The sequence below is a fragment of the Megalopta genalis genome, chromosome 17 (genome assembly GCF_051020955.1).
Source record: "Megalopta genalis isolate 19385.01 chromosome 17, iyMegGena1_principal, whole genome shotgun sequence".
Classification (NCBI taxonomy): Eukaryota; Metazoa; Arthropoda; class Insecta; order Hymenoptera; family Halictidae; genus Megalopta; species Megalopta genalis.
The window spans coordinates 4,788,730-4,808,240 of NC_135029.1; the positions used below are offsets into that span (position 1 = coordinate 4,788,730).

A 19,511-nucleotide genomic window follows, 5' to 3' on the forward strand; every position below is an offset into this window, starting at 1 on the left:
TAGATAGCATCCTCAAATTTGATTTTTCTTTTGTTAACCAGTCCAAACTATATTTTACAAATAATTATTTAATGCCTTCAATAATAATTTTGTCAAAATAAAAACTGATCGAACACAACTCTAGATTAAAAATGTACACAATTATGATTGAATGTTTTTATTCATTTTACGAAGTATTAACTACATTTATTACATAAGTAAATGATTCCATGTTTGTTTATGAATGTGGGTTAACTTCAATTTTTATCATTATAAAAAAGAAAGTAAACTTTATTTACAAGAATCAAAAGACTCTCCTTTGTGCTTTTTGGCCGCTTGCGAGTCGTCCTGATTCTCTGTTTTTAACATTAACCTGGGAATTCGTTTCGATTTTAAATATGACATCATTTCACTTGACGATCTGAAAACAAAAATATATATTTAAAGAATTGTAAGTGCATGATAAAATCTTGTTATTCAATTTGTATAACTTGATCCGTGAAATCTAATTACCTCGGATGAGATGTTTTACATTCTGTAAACAGTTCTGAAGAAACACTTTCAGTTGAACTGGAACTTGTACATGGAGAATAAGGAATGATCCGATAAGTAGTCCTACTAATTACTTCATTAGTTGGTTCAATATTTTCTGTTTGATTTGGCATATTGTTACTAACACGACTTTCGCCATCTAACGTAGACTTTTTTTTATCTTCTACATCGGACTTTATGGACTTTATATCAACGTGATTTTCAGCCTTAGTTTTTAATTTACCATCTTGTGTTGGAAAGTTTACGATAGGTATAGTAATATTTTTGTCCCCTTTGGTTGCATTCGTCAATGTAATTAATAGTTTCGAAAGTTCTTCCCTTTTCCGGGTCACAGTTATTTCTTCAAACCAATTTTTCAACGTCTTAATTGGTAATGTATAATCTTTAATGGGATTCTGAAAAAGTATCGTTATTGCGCAATCAGCATTTGATTGTATTTGTTGGCAACAATGATAAAAAGAAAATAATTTTGACAAAATCTTACTTTAAAGAAGCTCTCCACATATTGTAATACATATAAGCCGCAATCAGTAAAATTTGATTGCTGAGGAACTTTCAACGATGCTCCTTTAATAGTATCCTTTGAAAATACTTTCTCGCTTCCCATTTTTGCAACATATTCGCAACTCAAATAATCCCTTAATGTAGCTACCACTCGTGCTCTACTTGCTCCCGCAAGAGAATCAAATATTAATATGCACGGCCTATAATCAATAAAAGTAAATAAAATAAATAAAAAAAATGTTAAATATTAAAAACTATGTTAAATCTCTCATTAATATACACAAAATACTTACACTTTAATAGTATCTTTCTCTTGTGATACATTTTGTTCTATTTTTAATGAATGATTTTTAGCATCGGCATTTTCAGATTCGTCCTAATTTAAAAATCGGGAATGATACATTTTGCAAATTATACAAACTTCATTTATCGTATTAAATTTTACAATTATTCAAAAAATACACTTACATCTTCTTCGCTCTCCATTTCCATCTCGTCATCGTCACCTTCTGCTTCATCTCTCTCAGAACCATCATCAGGTTGATCTATAGTTATAGTCGTCGTCACAGGTGCCAGAGTAGTGCTTCCAATCGTAACAGCTTCTAGTTTTACTTCTTTTAACTTTTTACTTCTCTGTACAGTCTTACGAATATTGTTTTCCGAGGAATGGGTACGATTTGTAGAGACTTCGCCCACCAATCCAGGAAAACAAATAATAGCCAAGAACCAGTGGGCACTGTAATATATTGTTTATGTAACAAACAATTGGAGAAATAAATGAATCATTATTCATCCTTGACATTGTAAACACTTACTGCTCATTTATAGGAATTATAACAAAGTCTTTCTCAAATATGTTTACATTTTTTGACCATTTTTGCACCCTTACATGTCTTTTTGCAGCAGGTGAAAGAGGAACATTACTTTCAACAGCTTGCGTATGTGGACTTGTCAATCGTTTATAAAAGTATGAACTAAATACATGTGTTTTTTGCTGATCACTCTGTGATAAAACTTCCAATGTCAAATATTTCAGATAGAAATCTATAATAACATCATTTAAAAACTGGTCTTCACCGAGACACAAATAATCTTCAGTATTAATGGCTATACCACCCTTTGCAGGTGGTGGAGGATATACAGTTATTCTGTAAATAACAATTTATTATGTTAAATCTAATATCAATATATAGTTAATAATAATGCATCATAAGAAACTAAATTTATTTCTCACGTCTGTATCCCGCCATTAGTGTTGGAATTATTTAATGAAGATGGTTGACTGTCTCTCCTCGATAAACTTTGAATTTGTGAACTCTAAAATGATCAAAATTACTCATGAAAATATTCATTTTATTATTATACAGTATATTTAATAACTACGTTAGAGCAAAAAAGATATCTAACAAAGAAATTAATATCTTTTAAAAATTTAAAATAAGTAAAGTTCATTTACATTACCATAATACAATTGCCCAATATTGTGTGCAATCTCCTTTATTTTGTACTATAGCCTCACAAAATTTTTCCATACTTCTAAAAAGGTTCTCAGCATATTCCACCGGTAGCGAATTATTCAGTGGCGTAGTAGTTTATATGTATATACTTTGAAACAACTATGCCACCGAATAAGAATGCTATAAAGATTATGTCCAATGGAATATACTGAAAACATTCTGAAGTTATATTGCAAAATGTAAATTACACATAATATTAAGTAATTGCATCATAGTATTGTGAGTGAACTTCAATGCTCTTTTCCAATGTTTTATATTTATTATCTAAATATCATGTCAAAACTTTTATAAAACATACTGTATATATACATGTATATATATTTTACATGTCGTGAGAGAAATTCATGAAAATTATTTTTTACGTTTCTTTTTACACACATCTTTTGGTGATGCTCGTACAAGGATATCATTTGCTTCTTTCGAACTTAATTCTTCTAGCAATCCTTTCCGCGAAAATAAGTTTTTAAGCACAACTTTCGATTCCTCGGATAATTTCTCAGGCAGTAAAGTTATCCGCTTATGTGTATGATCTACATTAAAAAACATATTACGTTTGTTTTCATTTATGTCTTTACCCATAGTCTAATATATATCCCAATCCTAAACTAATACCTTTTCCTGCGGGATCATAGTATGGTCCTTTGGGATCTTGCATTCCTAGTAATTCACGTATCATAGCACCAGTGTTGGTAGACGTATAAAAGAAGAGCACTGGCATTGATTTCCCAAAATGAATGAGTACTTTTACAAGATCTTGTAATTTAACTTCTAATGTCACAAAGGTTGTATCTAAAAAAAGAAATACACAAGATTAAGTAATTGATTTAATGAATTACCACAAGCCAGTTGTTACTATGATAATTACTAATAGAATTCAATTTACCATCTTCCAATAATGGTATACCAAATCTGACACCACTTTGAGAGATTAAAACTCTCTCTCGAGGAACATATTTATAAGAGCCTATCCTTACAGTTCGACACAATACAGAGGTATGAGGAGATGAAACAGAATTATCTGAAAAATGTTAATTTTATATACTGTTTCGTTATACTAACAAAAACAGTAGATTACTCTAAAGTAATCATACATAACCTAAGTTATGTTGATATTTATGTAGAAAAAATATCAATTATCATCAAATTACATTTGACAACATAGATAAATTTTCCACTGAGGTGTCAGTATAGCTATATTTAATTTTATTATGACTATACACAGTATATCTGCATTTGACAGTATAAAATATTGATCTTACACAGTGTGAAGAGCCCTAAGAAATATATAAATCCATCTAAAAAAATAAAACTTGACTGTTGTATTTTTTAAATTAATAATATAAAAATGTTTGCCACTAATCATTCTTGATTACAGATACACTATGTTTATGTACATCACATAACACAAATGCAGTGTATAATTTTCAATTTATTAAAAATTACCTTTTGTTACATCTTCACTATCCATAGCATAATCTGCACTTGTGCTAGAAATAGAATTGTTTGTAATTACTGGTTCCTTTTCAAGAATGGTGTCCATTTCTTCAGTAAAACTATTACTTGTAATATGTGAAAATGTACTGTTATTAGAGCCCTCCGATGATTTATTTTTTCCTTCCTCTTCTTCATCCGATGAAATTGTCAAACATTCTATACAACAAATATCATGTGTGAGATATGGAAGATTACAAGTAGTAGCATCATTTCAGTATCTGTGGTATGTTCAAGTACTTGAATTAAAAATAATTATAAGTAGTACTGTTACAAAATAATATAATTTATTTATCAATTATCAATGTCGTTAAGTTTCTTTTTCTTTTTTAAATGGAACTGTAACATATTTATAACTCTTAGCCCACTGATATTGGGTCACTTGATGTGTTGTGCCTACTTAGATATCCTGTCACATTCGGTCGGCTGTTTTGGGGTTAATATAGACACCATGTTGCACGCATGAACTTACGTACACACTTACGTACCCTAACCCCTTCACAATTGCATCTTGTCAGGCAATATCGTTCACTCAACTTTTCAATTAGATACCTCGCGATACAATATTATCCATGCTGCGATTTTCTACTTTATATATTATTTTTCAATTTTTATAATAAACTATTTATCACTCAGAACTTATTTCAAACTTTGGATGAAGTACAATACTGCTCCTACATTAAGTTTATGACTACAATATTTGCTTGACATGCCATAAATATAATAATGATGATTCCACAGTGCAAAGAAATGAGTTATTTTTGTAAGCATCACAACGTAAAAACCATGTTTTAAATTATTTTATATCCTTCATTTAGTATCCCTAATCTTTCTAGTGTCCACGTACAAAGAATCTACCTGTTGTAAATAAAATTTTTTCTGTGTTTTATAATTAATCATCAGGAAGATGGGGTTGTTCTATTTGTGGAAGCGGGTGCGGTGTTCGCACAGTATGGAAACAATAGTAATAATAACAAAATTGTTATTACTATGCACCCTTGTGCATGTATGCCGTATATACATATACGTCATGGTTAAAGTTCATTCACGGCATACATATACGAATTATGAAATTCCTTGTATATCTCAATCTTCTATGTCAGATCTATTTATTTGCGAGACCGTATTGTGTTAGATTTTGATACATCACACTATCCAATTGGTCTGATAAGGAAAGACCAAATCACTTTTAGGATTAGACTGGGTATATATAATTTGTAATATACATATAGTGTAATAAAAGCTTCATACCATTCATCAAAATGAGCTTTTGTCTTGGAATATTTTACTTTAAAGTTCTATCATAAATATAGGCAATGTTGACCATGCACACTTTGTTAGTTGCGTGCATCTGTATTTTTGATGATGTTTATATTTTGAAGCACATAGAGAAGGATTGTTCACATTTCAGCATGAATGAATGTTTCCGTTTCTTTTTCAGTATACAAGTATGTTGTGCAAACCTGTATAGTGACAAGACGTTTGATTCGAACAATAATTTTAATATAACGCCTAGTACCCTTATATATAATAATATAAACGAGAAAAACTTACAGCTAGGTTTGTAGAGTGTTTGGATAATCAGAAGTATAGATACATACAACTAACAAAACATCTATGGTTAACATTGCCTATACTTATAATAAAACTTGAAAGTGAAATATCTCAAGAACAATAACTCATTTTGACGAACGATATTTGAGGCTTTGATTGCACTACACAGGATGTCTCACCTAACTTGATCATGTTGAATATCTCAGTAAACGATTAGAATTTTTTTAAATGGTAGTGAGACTAGTTTACTAAACAATGACTATAATGCTTCTTTTTAATTTTGCTATTTCTTAAAATGATAAAAAAATAAAAAAAACTCATGTCTTTTAACTTTTTTTATCTGAGCCTATAACGAAATTTTAAAAAATGCGTTTTGTAGAACTCGATAAGTTATATGTATGCTGAAAATTTCTTCGAAATTGGTTGGCCTTAATAGCAACTGTAATCAATTAAAGATCGCAAAAATCGCAGTTTTGTTCGATTTTTGACACATCCAACTAAAAACTGTCAGAAATTTTTTTAATCTTTCACCGCTTGTAACTTGCCTCTGCGTTAGCCGATTTCGATGAAATTTTCAGTATGCATATAACTTACCGAGTTCTACAAAACGCATTTTATAAATTTTCATTATAGGCTCAGATAAAAAAGTTAAAAAACATGAGTCTTTTTTAGTCATTCTAAGTAATAGCAGAATTTAAAAAAAAGAGCATTATAATCATTGCCTACTAGATTAGTCCCACTATCATTTAAAAAAAGATCCTGCGTTTTAAAGCGTCATACTTTTAGAGGGGTGTGTATGTATTTTCTTCTATTCTACTATAAATTCAGTTTTCGATATACTGTTTTAGTAATTACTACCACCCTGGCATAGATTTGCACTAGAGAATCTTGCCGTTCAAGGAATAAACATCTAAACTATGTGTGCTATTAACCAGTATAATAAAATTTATGAAAATGAGATAGAACATAACAATGTCCTCTTTTAAAATTAATATACTCTATAATTGTATTTAAATGTTAACTCAAAGCTAGTTTCTTTTATACTTTGTGAATTATTTTTTATGTTTAAAAATTAACTTATTTGTTAATGTTACTATGAAACTAAGATATTTTTTAAGAGTTGTTGCTAAAACACTGAAACTGTTAAAAGATTTGCTTGTTTCGATGATTAAAGATTTGTAAATTGTATTTAATTTAAATATCAACAACAATTTTTAAATGAGAAAAACTTACTGACATTGAAAATTCTGATAACAACTTTAAGAAAAATATTTATATGCAATTTCTTTAAATTTAACCGCCTTTATCACTGTATAACAATGTTTCTTATTTGAATTATATCAATTGTAATTAAGATTAAATAAGATAAATTATTCTCATACCTGGCTCTTTATGCATAGGCCTTGGTCTTGAACCACCTCTCCCTCTCCCCCTTCCTCGTTTATAAACAGATCCGTCACGTTCTAATTTCTCCAATTTTGCTGATGAATTTCTTTCATTGTTTTTTTTATAAAATGTCTGAAAATATAATACAGTAAGATACACTTACAAGTATATATGTATGGAAATTGATGCACATGACAAATAGAAAGAAAATTCAAATAAAATATTTCTAATATTTATGAAAATCTACTTCTAACTTAACCTGATGTATTGTTACATCAATATTATAACAGATTTTTACAGATGTTCCTGCACGTTAAAACTGCTATCTTTCTGAATATTAATATGTGTGTATCACTATATATTTTGTATAGCACCAGTTACCGGAATCGACAAGTATGAATACGCTACAGCAGTGTTCTATCATTTTACAGTTCTTACATCGACTGATAGCATGGTCTCCTTCTTTTCATGTATACCCATTGTCATGGGTATAGACTTCACATCCTTGGGTAATTTTCTTTTACACCGTAAACACCGATTGAAGTCGATTGAACTGAAGCCACAGTGTGAACAGACAGCAAGCATTCCCTCAATGCACATAGGCTCCTAGTTCCATACAAAACTTATTGTAGATACTGTTCATAAATGAGTTATGATACTACAATCTTTCAATTTAAAACAATTTTATGTAGAAAAGTATGGGAATTATAAAATAAATGTGAATTATTTACAAACACCCTACAATTCTAATGTATAGAATACATTAGACCAGAGTAGCCAGGAAAAAGTCTCTGTTTCCGTAATTAGGAGGAATGGGAGAAGGTGGAAAGCTGCACCTTCTCTCATTCCTTCTAATGAGGAATTTTCCTAAAGGAAAAAAGGACTTTTCCTGTTGGACTATGTTTTAGAGGCTGATTCAACATATCAAAATAAAACGATAATCAAATAACTATTTTATTGGAAAACTCTATTAGTTCGAAGATGGAATTTCTAGCACAATTTTATTACTTTTTATTTTTGTTAGAATTTGGTTCGTAAAATCATCCCCTAAGAGAATGATTACATGGTAGGTAAACAACATGGGTACTAATGTTAATATGATTTTAATATCATATTAATTGTCATCTTAGTTACTAACTAAATTAGATAACGTTCGACATTTACGAACAATAATCCAAATGAAATCAAATGTTTATCATGTCATTTCCATGAGTTAATATCGTGAATACATAATAATAACAACGATAATAATAATAATAATAATAGCAAAAGAAAAATATAAACACTTTTAATGATATACTCTATTATTACGACAGTACAGTAAATTCTCACTGATTGACCCTCAACTTGGAAACAAAAATGGATACTTTGGGAAGAGGAGGTACGTTTATTTAAGCCTTGCGGCTCGTTTTTATAGTTGCTGACAATCGGTAACTATAAAAACGAGCCGCAAAGCTCGAATAAAAATGGCTCCTCTTCCCAAATTGTCCATTTTTGTGTACAAGCTGAGGACCAATTAGGGAGAACTTACTTATGACAGTATCTTTTATTGTTACGTTTTATTTTTAATAATGATTTTTTTAGTTTCTACAGATATGATTGAGTGGCATGTTTGTACTATTTACAAATCATTGTTATTCATTCATAAAAATATAAAGCAGAATGTTTGTTTATTTATTATATGATACATTTTAATACAAGGATTGTCTGTATCAGAATTGAAATAACTCATATATTTTTAGAACAATGGAAAAATAGTTTTCTTTTTAATATATTATGTACTTTTATACATATTTATGTGAACAACTTTCAGTATTTATGTATTGCAAATTTACACTTGTAACTATGCCTACATGCTTTCACAAATTATATATAAAATATAACGTACAAAATTATACAACATTCTAAATGAAATAATATAATCTGAAAAGAACTTAATAAAGGTATTTTAACAACTTACCTCATTTTGCTGGATAGGGTTGCTATTTTCATCCGGTGAACTAAAACATTTAATAATTCATCTTATTACTTACAAATGCTAACACATAAATTTTATATATTTGTAATTGAATGAAGAACTTACATATGAGAATTATCTAAACTAGCAGCTGAGTTTTCCTGTGAACTATCATTTTCAGTTGTGTCATGTAGTGCTGTGATTGCAGAGGATCTAGTATCCACAATGTAGTTTATATGCAAAGTAGGATCAGAAACTAAAGAAACAGTTGTTGATCCACAATATATAATGTTTGCCTAAAAATATACATACACATATAACACGTATAAAATTAAATATTTCTTTAAAATTTTAGGTAATATTAATTAATATAATGATTAATACCTGCTCCAGTAAATCTTGAACCGTACAATCCTCATTTGGTATGTCAAACGTAATTAATCTCTGTTCACCATTAACAAATGTCACTAACATTTTCGCAGTATTGCCCTGTATTTGGTGCTGAACTATAGTATTCGTTGGATTATCGATAACTTGTTGAAGATAAGCGATACTTTCAGAAGAACTGTTTTCTGAATCAGTTTGTGACGAAAAATTTTGCTGGTTCGATTGTTCTACGACTAAGGAATCTGATGATTCAACATCCATACTTTGTACGTTTTGAGATGGAGATGTGATAGATGATTGTTCATATTGCGTTTTTTGTGTTAAAGCCGACTGTTTTTGGAATTGTGATTGTGTTGTCGTTTGTTGTCTTTGATGTGCTGCATTCACAACTGTATGTTGCCGCTGTGTATTTAATGAACCTTGTGCTAATTGTGATGTAGTGTTTGATAGTCGTTGCAGATTATTTCCTTGTAACCTTTGATCATTTTGCATTTGTTTTAATCTCGTTTGCTCCATCTTAGATTGTGGAGGTTTCAGAGAATTTTTTTGCATTAATGCGGGAGTTTGAGGTCTTATATGCACTGTACTCAAAGAATTATGTACTTGTGTTGAAAGTGGGGTCACATTTTGCCCAACAGCACTGATTGATTTATTACAAAATGATGGTATAGATGCTCTGATATTTGACACATTAGCGTTTTGTAGTTGAGGTCCAATATTATTTGTTACATTCACTCTATCAAGAGTAGATGAGGGTCCAGTTTGTATACTGTTTGTTGAATGACGATTTCTGTTTTGATATAGCCTAAGCGGTTTCCTTTTTATAATCCCAGTATTTAATGATGATAATTCACAATGTCCATGTAGAAGATTCTAAAAATACACATAATTCTTATTGAATATACAGTTACATAGTAATATACATATGTATGTGTGCTTATATGTCTACATATTTACTTGGGAGGAAGTATTATTTTGATTCTCATTTAAATTGGCAGTCTGAGTTTTGTCAGATATTAATGGATTCTGTTTGGAAACTGCATTTAGTGTAACATTATTTTCCTGCATTTTTATCCATTGTATTTGTTGCCCATCATTATTACAACCTACCAAAGCCTTAGAACCTATATAGAGTAACAATTGATTTATTAAATTATTTTCTAGCCACATTGTTTTTTGTTATAAAATGAAACACTAATTTTTGTTGACTCTTAATTGCCAAGGTAATGTATTTAAAAAACTACAAAAAATTTTTTAAATCAATGATAATGAACCTATTTTTATTATTTTAATATACAAGCTAAATTGTCTAAAAGGATCAGTTTTAAAGAAAGTATTACTGTGTACAGAAGAAAGAATAGGGTATTGTAGAATGTATGTCAACAATTATGGGTTAAATGATTTTAAACAATAAAATATGAATTTCAGTCCCAAAGATCTTACCTTTATTATCAATAATATTTACAATATTTCCACTAACAGTGCTAGCATTCACTGCTGTAGCTTTTAATACACCTTGAGAAGAGTTCAACTCGTTTGTATTGGTTTTGATTATAAAAACGTTTTGCCTGAAAGAAAAACATTGAATTAAATACTATATGAAATACTAGTATCTTTGAATAATAATATAGAAAATGTAGCTAACACATGTTTTAATAGAATAGTTTCTAAAATGTAAAGTTATTATTGGTTTATACATTATTCACAAATTAACTATATAACAAAGTTTTCCATCCATAAATGTTATCTATTACATAGAAAACTATAATGTATAATAGTTACTGCTTCTGTGGAGTGTTTTGTAGCAGTAATATAAATATAAAGTAATAGTTGTACAAATATACCTTAGAAAAATGAATATAAAAATCAATTGCCAAGTATTACTATTATAAATGAAAATACTGAGGAAAAGAAGGTGCATTGGTACATAGCTAATTTAATTTAACAAAATGTATCTTTTATTATATATTCAGCATAAACTGTCAAGTTTAAATTTTTATATAGATATATTCAATTTATAACAACCATCATATTTTAGATGACTCTATATACATTGTTTTTACATATTTAGAAGGGCACATGAAATTGAAAAAAATTTAGCAATTCTTTGTTTGATTAGAACAAAACTACAAAAGACAAATCAGTAAATTATAATAATAAATAAAGCTACAGTAAACAGGAATAGTTTGATAGTTAGATAGACTGTTAGTGTAGATAATATTTTGTTCTCATTAATGTTATTTTGTACAATATTACAAATTGTTAGATTGTACGTGGGTCAGTTCATTTGTTATTGCACTAATATTGTATTGTATTCATCTTCTGAAACAAATATTATATTTTATATGATATGCCCACATTTTATGTTTATAGTACATATCCCAGTATTCTACTAAAATGCTATACTTAATAATTAATTGAAGAAATAAGAGTATCGATAGAAAGCTTCTTTGAGGCACACATGTACGCTATACTGTGATAACACACAAAAAATGTTTTATAACATAAAAGCAGATAATGTGGCTATTGCTCCTAAGACCTGTACTTAAAAAAATGTATGATCTATACATATATATTTGTGATTTTGGTACTATTATATACTTTTACAAACCTAATTAGAAGACTACCTTAAGAAGTGTTCATTAAGAAGGTGCAATATTTTCATATACAGTGTTATAATATTTGGAATTACATGTTGTGATGATTACACAATTTAAATACCTATAAAATTGTATTTCATTCAAAACATATTTCTATATACATGAAATTTTATATGCCTATTTACAAGATTGTAATTGCAATTAAGTACTTATTGTTTAAGTGTTATGTAAATGTTGTTATATTATACATCAAAAATATTTCCTACGAACAAAAAATATATACAGAAAGTATAGACTTTTGACATGCTTCACAATTTATAATTAATTTTAATAACCAGTGCCACGTACCAATATCCCCTTCTTCTTCCTCAAATATTTAATATCTTTATGTTCCTAAATGTACGTCAATACATGTATGTACAAAATTGAAAGTAAATAGATATCACGCTACTACTTGAATATTTGGAAGGTCAAAATACATGCGTATGAAAATTACCCTTGTTCCAATTGCGTTGCAGAGACTTGATTCCCTAAGTTAATTTGCTGCGAAAATATTGCTTGACCGCTGTTTTGCGATGCAGTGGTGTAAGTCAAAAATTGCTGAGAACCATTACCACTGTTATTTACGTCTTCAACAACTAATTGAACACTTCGCCCATCTAGAGAACATATTCTCTCTACTTCTTCAAGCGTTAATGTACCACTGGCATTGGTCACAAAATTATAATACTGTGCCATATTATTCGAGACTTAACTGCTTGCAAATATGATCTTTTATCAGTCAATGCAGTTTACTATTAAATTGATTAATATCACTACTATACAGGATTACACCAGTCCATCAATATCATATCTGTAGAGCAACGAATTAGAGTATCTCCTCAATAAAACCTATTAAAAATAATTTAAAGTTATTTATCATTTCTATTTCCATAGTATATTATTTGACAACTTAGGTAATATAATTCAGTAGAAAACGGAAATAGAAGTGTATAAACAAATCTTAAAAAAAAAGTAGAATGATGCTAATAAAAAGATTTGATACTTTTGTTATTAAGTCACTTTAGTTACTCGTTAATTTACTTTAACTAAAATCATTGTAAAAATTTGTTTGTATATTAAAACTTTAAATATATAATAAAATCAATACAAATTGTATATAATAAAAGAACAATTCATATACAGATGAATATTTAATTTACATATTTGCAAAAGGTGATTTATTCGTATATTTACTGATAGTTATTTACATTAAAATGATTTGTATTTTTCTGATTATGGCATAAGATTTATATATTATTTCATGTATATTATCACAAGTACTTGAAAGAAATATGTATATCTTAAAAAATAGAACAAATCTTTATCCAAGTAAAAAATATAGTCTCAACAAACATATAAAGCATACTAAAAATATTTATTTGTTATAATTGGACATAAAGTAAAAAGTCTAACTTCTTAAGTAGTCTCCTACAAATAATTTTTTACAATAAATACCTAACATGTTTTATGATTGTTATATTTAAATACAAATTTTTAATATATTAAATAATTTTATGCACAATTAAAATGCACAACAATGGTACAGCATGTGCTTCAAAGACAGAAATTCAAAACAGACTTATTAATAATGGAAATTATTAGTTATTATATACTCATATTATATACTCATATAATATTATGAGAATTCTGAGCTAATACAAACTTTCAAAATTACCAAATAGCAAAATTTAAATGTGGGCAGCTTGGTACGAAATAAATAATATGTTATCCATAAGGACTATCATGTGTAATTAAATAGTTTTAACAACATAAAATATTATAAACATAAATATTATATTTTACCATGAGATGTGTACCACTATTGGATATATAATACGCATTCTCGTATAAATATAAATAAGATGTTAGGGATTATACTTATGATCAATTAGTGTTTTTATAAACTATAAGAATATTTAAGCTATATGAATGTATCTACTTATGTCAAAATCAAATAATATTCCAAAATTGTTTCTTAATTTCACAGCATTTTCAATTTATAAATTCAGATAGTTTAACGTAAACTATTCAGGTATCATCTTTTATAATGTATAATATTCAATAACACATAATTTAGCATAAAACCCAGATAATTAGGTATGAAACTAAATTATATGTAGTATATATTATATATTACTTGTATATCTGCATTTATATAATTATAATATAAACATTTCTTTAACAATTAAATAAGCAAAACAAATTCATTATCCAGAATATACTGACATTATTGTCTATTTCAAATAAAATGATTATAATTATGTATGTTTAAATAATTATTAGTATTGGTTATCATTTTGTATGGTAATATTGCATATCAATAGATGTGTATCTAATATATAATCTAAAAAATGTTCATAATAAAGAAATACAGTGATGTACAAAAGTATAGGACCATTCAAAATGCAATAACTTCTTTAAAATTTGAGTATATGATTTGAATTTTTTTTGGCTATAAACTCAAATAAAAAGGTTATATAAAAAACGTATATTTCTTGTTCTTTTTTGTTACTCCAACCAATTATAATTTTCGCAAATAATTTTTTACTCATTATTTAGTAAACTAGTCAATCTGAAATCTAAAAAAAATTCAAATGATTTCATTCAATTCTAAAGAAGTTATTGCGTTTTAAATGATATGTACTTACTTTTACACATCACTATGTATCACAGCTGATACAATATAAGAAAAACCTTCCAAAAAATTTATTAAGATTCTCATCATAGCATGTGTTGTGCATTTTATTACAGAATAAACCATGATGAAACAAGATATGCAAAATTTTATTTATTATCTCTCCTAGTATTATTATTGATGAAACACTTGAAAGAGCAGACTAATGCTTGAAACAGTAATATAAAAGCAGGTACATAATATTTAAATTTCACAAAATCATAACCTACAAATAGAAGAAAGGAATCGATCTGTAATCTTCGCATCTTATAAAATGAAGTTTGCAACTAAAATTAAGAATACACAAATGCAAAACTTTCAAATTTCCACAAATTATAGACTGTATTTATGATACAATCTTGAAACGTGCAACATAAATGATGATAAAATCGTCTGAGAATTTTACCATAACCTTATTTTAAAATCGCGACGATATTACGGAAGAATCATGTTAAAATAATATTCAAAAAATTCGCATTTCATTGAAGTGTGAAGCGGCTTTATTGTCATTTCCGAATGAAAAACACGCGGAATTACCGACTCGAATACGAACCGACGTCTAGAGCACACATTAGAAATTTTTTAATAACTGACAACCATGTTACTTACAGTCGTTTGTGCAAGATGAAGTAAATATACAATTCCAAATTCGACAGCAACAAATACTTCTTAGTTCGTACCAAAATTATTTCGTTATACTGCGCGCAAGTAAATAACAATTCCAATTCGCCATTTTACGTTACCGTTTACGTGAAAGAATAGCGAAGCAACCGATAGACCGCAAAAGATTACGCCACTGCGTCACTGAAGTAGTTTCCGGCTCCGGTTTTCTAAGACGTTAACGGCGCGAAATTCAATATGTGTCATGCAAAGTGTACAAATGAATATTAAGAAATATGTATTGCATCTATATGAAATGTATTAAACATTTATCATTTTGAACATATGGAATTTATGAAAAGGCATATGATAGATATATACTTATGAAATTTTGTCTATGAAATGAAAATAATTTGAATCTTAAAAAAACAGTATGTTCTGACCAGAGTTCATGTACGTAGACGTATTTAATATTAAGTTATTTACATGTAATGGTAATGTAACAGATATTGTTATTTATACATGCAATCATATATTTTTAAAGAAAACGTACAGTAAAACTTCAATTATCCGACCTACAATATCGGAATTATCTATTATGCAAATACTTTTGACATGTAATCAGTTTAATCTAAGGCAATCTATATGCAAAACGATGAACAAATTAATGAAGATAAAATCTGGCGCTGTAAGTAACTGTTCCTTTATCCGTAAATTCTTGTCACTTTGACCCATATAATCGAAATTCTACTATAGTACATTATAAGATTGATGCTCACAAGGAACTTTAAAATTAATGTCAGGTAAAAAAAGGGTAGTAGGGATATTCATGTATATTTAATTTATTCAAAAGGCAATTACAAATAGACTGAAAATACATCAAAATATACTATACATCGAATTTTAAAACTTAAGTCTATTATTCAGTCATGTAATCAATGTCTTCTTTATATTCTATAGATGTCCTGTATTCGTTACTATTAGTAACATTGTCACGAACCAAAGAAACTAATTTTTTACTACTTTGCTGTAAAGTATACGAACTAAACGGAAAAAAATTTTCGATTGTAGTTAATGCGGTCTTATTGCTATTAAAAATTGGAAGTTGACTTCGTGTATTGTTCTCAATTATGGTATAACAATATGCCAATTGATACATTCGCGTAATTTCTGCAAAACTGTGCAGAATTTCAGGATGACAAGCTTTCAATGGATTCAACTTAGAAGTAATAATTTTTGCTAAGTCCAACTCTTGTAAATATAGCATATCTGTAAATAAATGATAAAATTATTGCATTTAAAATTTGAATCACGTATTTTGTGAAAATAAATTAAAGCATACTTACATTTTTTTGAATCAGGATAGTCATTATGCCTTTTACTAATTATGAGAAATAACGCTTGACATACTGAATAGAATACTGTATGATCTTTCTTCTCATTACTTACATAGCTTGAGTGGTCTTGCATGTTGATATAATCATGTATCCATTTACACAATTTAAACTGCACCACTTTCACAATGCTGTCAAAAAAGTAAGTATACAAAACATGTATTTTTTTATAAATGTGATACTAAATGTGATACTAGTAAATATTTACCTAGTTGTAATAAAATTAGCTGTAACTAGAAAACTTGCAATATATGCTACAGATGATCGCCGTATTATAGAAGGTATATTAGGATTTGTAACTTTACGCCATAACCAATCTATAAAAGCCTCTGAAACAGCTGTTTTAAAACTACAGATATAGAATATAATATACTGCACATATTGACTTGCATGGGTTGGTAATATTACTGTCTCAAATATTTGCAATAAATCAAAGTAAAGACTTTTTAAAGGTTCTATTTGCAAAACTCCTTCAATAAAACAGAAGTCATGCATGTATTTCAGAATCTGTTCCATGCATACATCCAATTTATGAGCTATTGGATGTATTTTATCTGTTTCTGTTATATCACTGTCTGCAACAACATTGTTCTCATTACCAGTTGTACTGTCGCATTCACTACTATCATCCATTAAGTCTTCATCTTCATTATCTGTCTCTAATCGTGGTATATTTACATCTAATACCATGAGCCTGTAATAAAAGATATATATTTTCCATTCAAAAAATAATGAAGATTTCACCTCATATAAATATATTACCTATTAATAATTAGAGACAAAATGTCAGATCTTAATTGAGGTGCATATTCCAATATTTGAAGTAATGCATAAATATACACTTCATGCGTATGGGTTCCGTGAACAATATATGGAAACCTTCCTCTAAGTGACTGTAATAGAAGTTTACTTGACCTACAAAATAATATTACATTGAATTTATATTAAAATCATCACTCTATTTAAATATGTATTAAACATTTAAATAGGATTTTACATGGGCACAACTATTAAGATTTTGCGTAGAACATCATGTATGTGACTTAATCTTTGAACATCAATACACTTTCCACCTTCCCACTTTGTATCATCATCGTCTTCTGTGCATAAAATAAAAATATTATTAATATTAAAAACTTTTACAAACTTTTACATAATTATATTTTTATTAAATATACCTGGCTTAAAATGTTCAACTAAATTATCTATCACATTTTTAGCAAAATGAATTTGCATACAAATTAAATCCTCTATAAATGTTTTATAAGCAGATGCAACTTCTGAAGAACGATTAGTCCATTTCATCTGTAGAAGTGTTTCAACAAGTAATTTATGAACTGGACTGAGTAATGATATACAATGTCTAACATTTGTTAAAAATTCTATAAGATCTGAATCCTATAATTAAACATAACAAATATTAAATTGATGATGATGAATTAAGCTATATTAAAACAACAGAACTATTTGAATATACATTGTATCTTTAACATTACATACCTTTATATTAGAATCTCGCAAGATACATATTAATTCTTCATAATCCTTAATTCCACTGCCATTCTCAAAATTGTAAATAATATTCTTTAAATTATTTGGAAGCTTAAAGTAAACCCTGTTAGATTGTCTAATTAATTGCGACCTGACTCCTGGAGCCTTTAATATCGATGAGACACTACTAACTCTTGATGATACAACTGACATCTGTTTGATAAATATGTGACATTAAATGTATGTACATTTCATAAAATAAGTAAGAGTTATTGTAAGATTTATTTTAACATGCTTTGTCAACAACACTTGTATTAATATTAAAATGCAGATAAATTAGAAACATCTCGTTTTCTAAAACTGTTACGCACATGCTCGCAACACAATATAAGGTTATAACAGAAATTAATAAAAATATCTAACATTATTTACCTTCAAGGATATATTTAAAATTCTTCCTTATTTAAAATTCGTATTTCTTGATTACTTGAAGACATATGTCCGTTTACATCTTTTAAACTGTATTGCAAAAATAATCCGGTTAACAATATCCCACATGTATCCTACGAGTCCATGTGGTTGAAGTCAAAGCATAGACGTGTTATTATAGTAGACGGGAACGGGATTGGAACGGGATTGCACCTAGATATTGACCTACCTCAAGTTTTGCAAGCCTCTCTGGCCGCAGCGCCCTTCGCTGGCAAAAATAAGCGCAGAAATTGTTTGGCTCTGAGTGGCTGACGATTCATGCTAAAACAGATTTCACTGCGGATTGGATGTGCTTTAACGAAGCTAAAGGAGATAGAAAAATCAGGCAAAACCTGAGGTATATTTTTCTAACATACATATATTTTTGTGAATTAATTTTCACCTGGAATGTCATCAACTTGTACCGGTAAACATCTGTAGACTCTTCGCGAAGCGGTAATTTAAATGTCAAATCTGTCAAACGAAAATCTTTGATGTACATACTACAGATTTGATCTTGTCGAGTTTTTTAAGAAGAGAATGATGAATTTTTAAAGAATTAATTATAGTAATTTATGGCCAAAATGTATAATTAGATTTTATGCCTTTACATATGACAAAATTCAATTGGTGTTCTTCAAAACAGTAGAAAGATTGAAATAATTTATGGACGTCAATATATTATTATCAATTTATTAAAGTTGTGAAAGGAATAAATAAACTTCTATGTATGTATATATGTAGCTACTATTTTTTGCTACTAATTTAGACAATTTCTATTTTGCATATCGAGAAGAAGAAATTTTCTCTCTGCAAGCACATAATGTACAATTTAGAGATAGTAAAATTACATACGTAGTATGTATATACATGTATACATATATACACATTCCTTACATACTGTTTCTTACTCAT

At 28.3% G+C, this 19,511-nt stretch overlaps 2 protein-coding genes across 4 annotated transcripts; both read right to left on the minus strand.

The window, feature by feature from the left end:
• Nucleotides 1–141: 141 nt before the first annotated feature.
• Nucleotides 142–15,435, minus strand: LOC117227986 (uncharacterized). Of its 3 annotated transcripts, XM_076527192.1 has the most exons (20): nucleotides 15,253–15,435; nucleotides 12,424–12,818; nucleotides 10,771–10,895; nucleotides 10,285–10,451; nucleotides 9,325–10,200; nucleotides 9,067–9,236; nucleotides 8,944–8,983; nucleotides 7,422–7,589; nucleotides 6,980–7,115; nucleotides 3,996–4,202; nucleotides 3,436–3,570; nucleotides 3,165–3,341; nucleotides 2,931–3,082; nucleotides 2,270–2,352; nucleotides 1,851–2,183; nucleotides 1,504–1,771; nucleotides 1,329–1,411; nucleotides 1,016–1,235; nucleotides 493–926; nucleotides 142–400 (listed from the first exon to the last, which is right to left on the minus strand). In XM_076527192.1, the coding sequence occupies exons 2-20, from the start codon at nucleotides 12,663–12,665 to the stop codon at nucleotides 271–273; spliced, it is 4,146 nt and encodes a 1,381-aa protein (XP_076383307.1). In that variant the 5' UTR covers nucleotides 12,666–12,818; nucleotides 15,253–15,435; the 3' UTR covers nucleotides 142–270. The 3 variants fall into 3 exon arrangements, with proteins under 3 accessions (XP_076383307.1, XP_076383309.1, XP_076383308.1); XM_076527194.1 differs by lacking the exon at nucleotides 12,424–12,818; XM_076527193.1 differs by lacking the exon at nucleotides 7,422–7,589.
• Nucleotides 15,436–16,069: 634 nt separating this feature from the next.
• Nucleotides 16,070–18,745, minus strand: Tif-IA (RNA polymerase I-specific transcription initiation factor RRN3 homolog Tif-IA). Its single transcript, XM_076527232.1, has 8 exons — nucleotides 18,561–18,745; nucleotides 18,138–18,341; nucleotides 17,816–18,035; nucleotides 17,635–17,737; nucleotides 17,400–17,552; nucleotides 16,846–17,331; nucleotides 16,590–16,768; nucleotides 16,070–16,512 (listed from the first exon to the last, which is right to left on the minus strand). Exons 2-8 carry the CDS (start codon nucleotides 18,339–18,341, stop codon nucleotides 16,163–16,165), a joined length of 1,695 nt encoding a protein of 564 aa, XP_076383347.1. The 5' UTR covers nucleotides 18,561–18,745; the 3' UTR covers nucleotides 16,070–16,162.
• Between the last annotated feature and the right edge of the window lie 766 nt (nucleotides 18,746–19,511).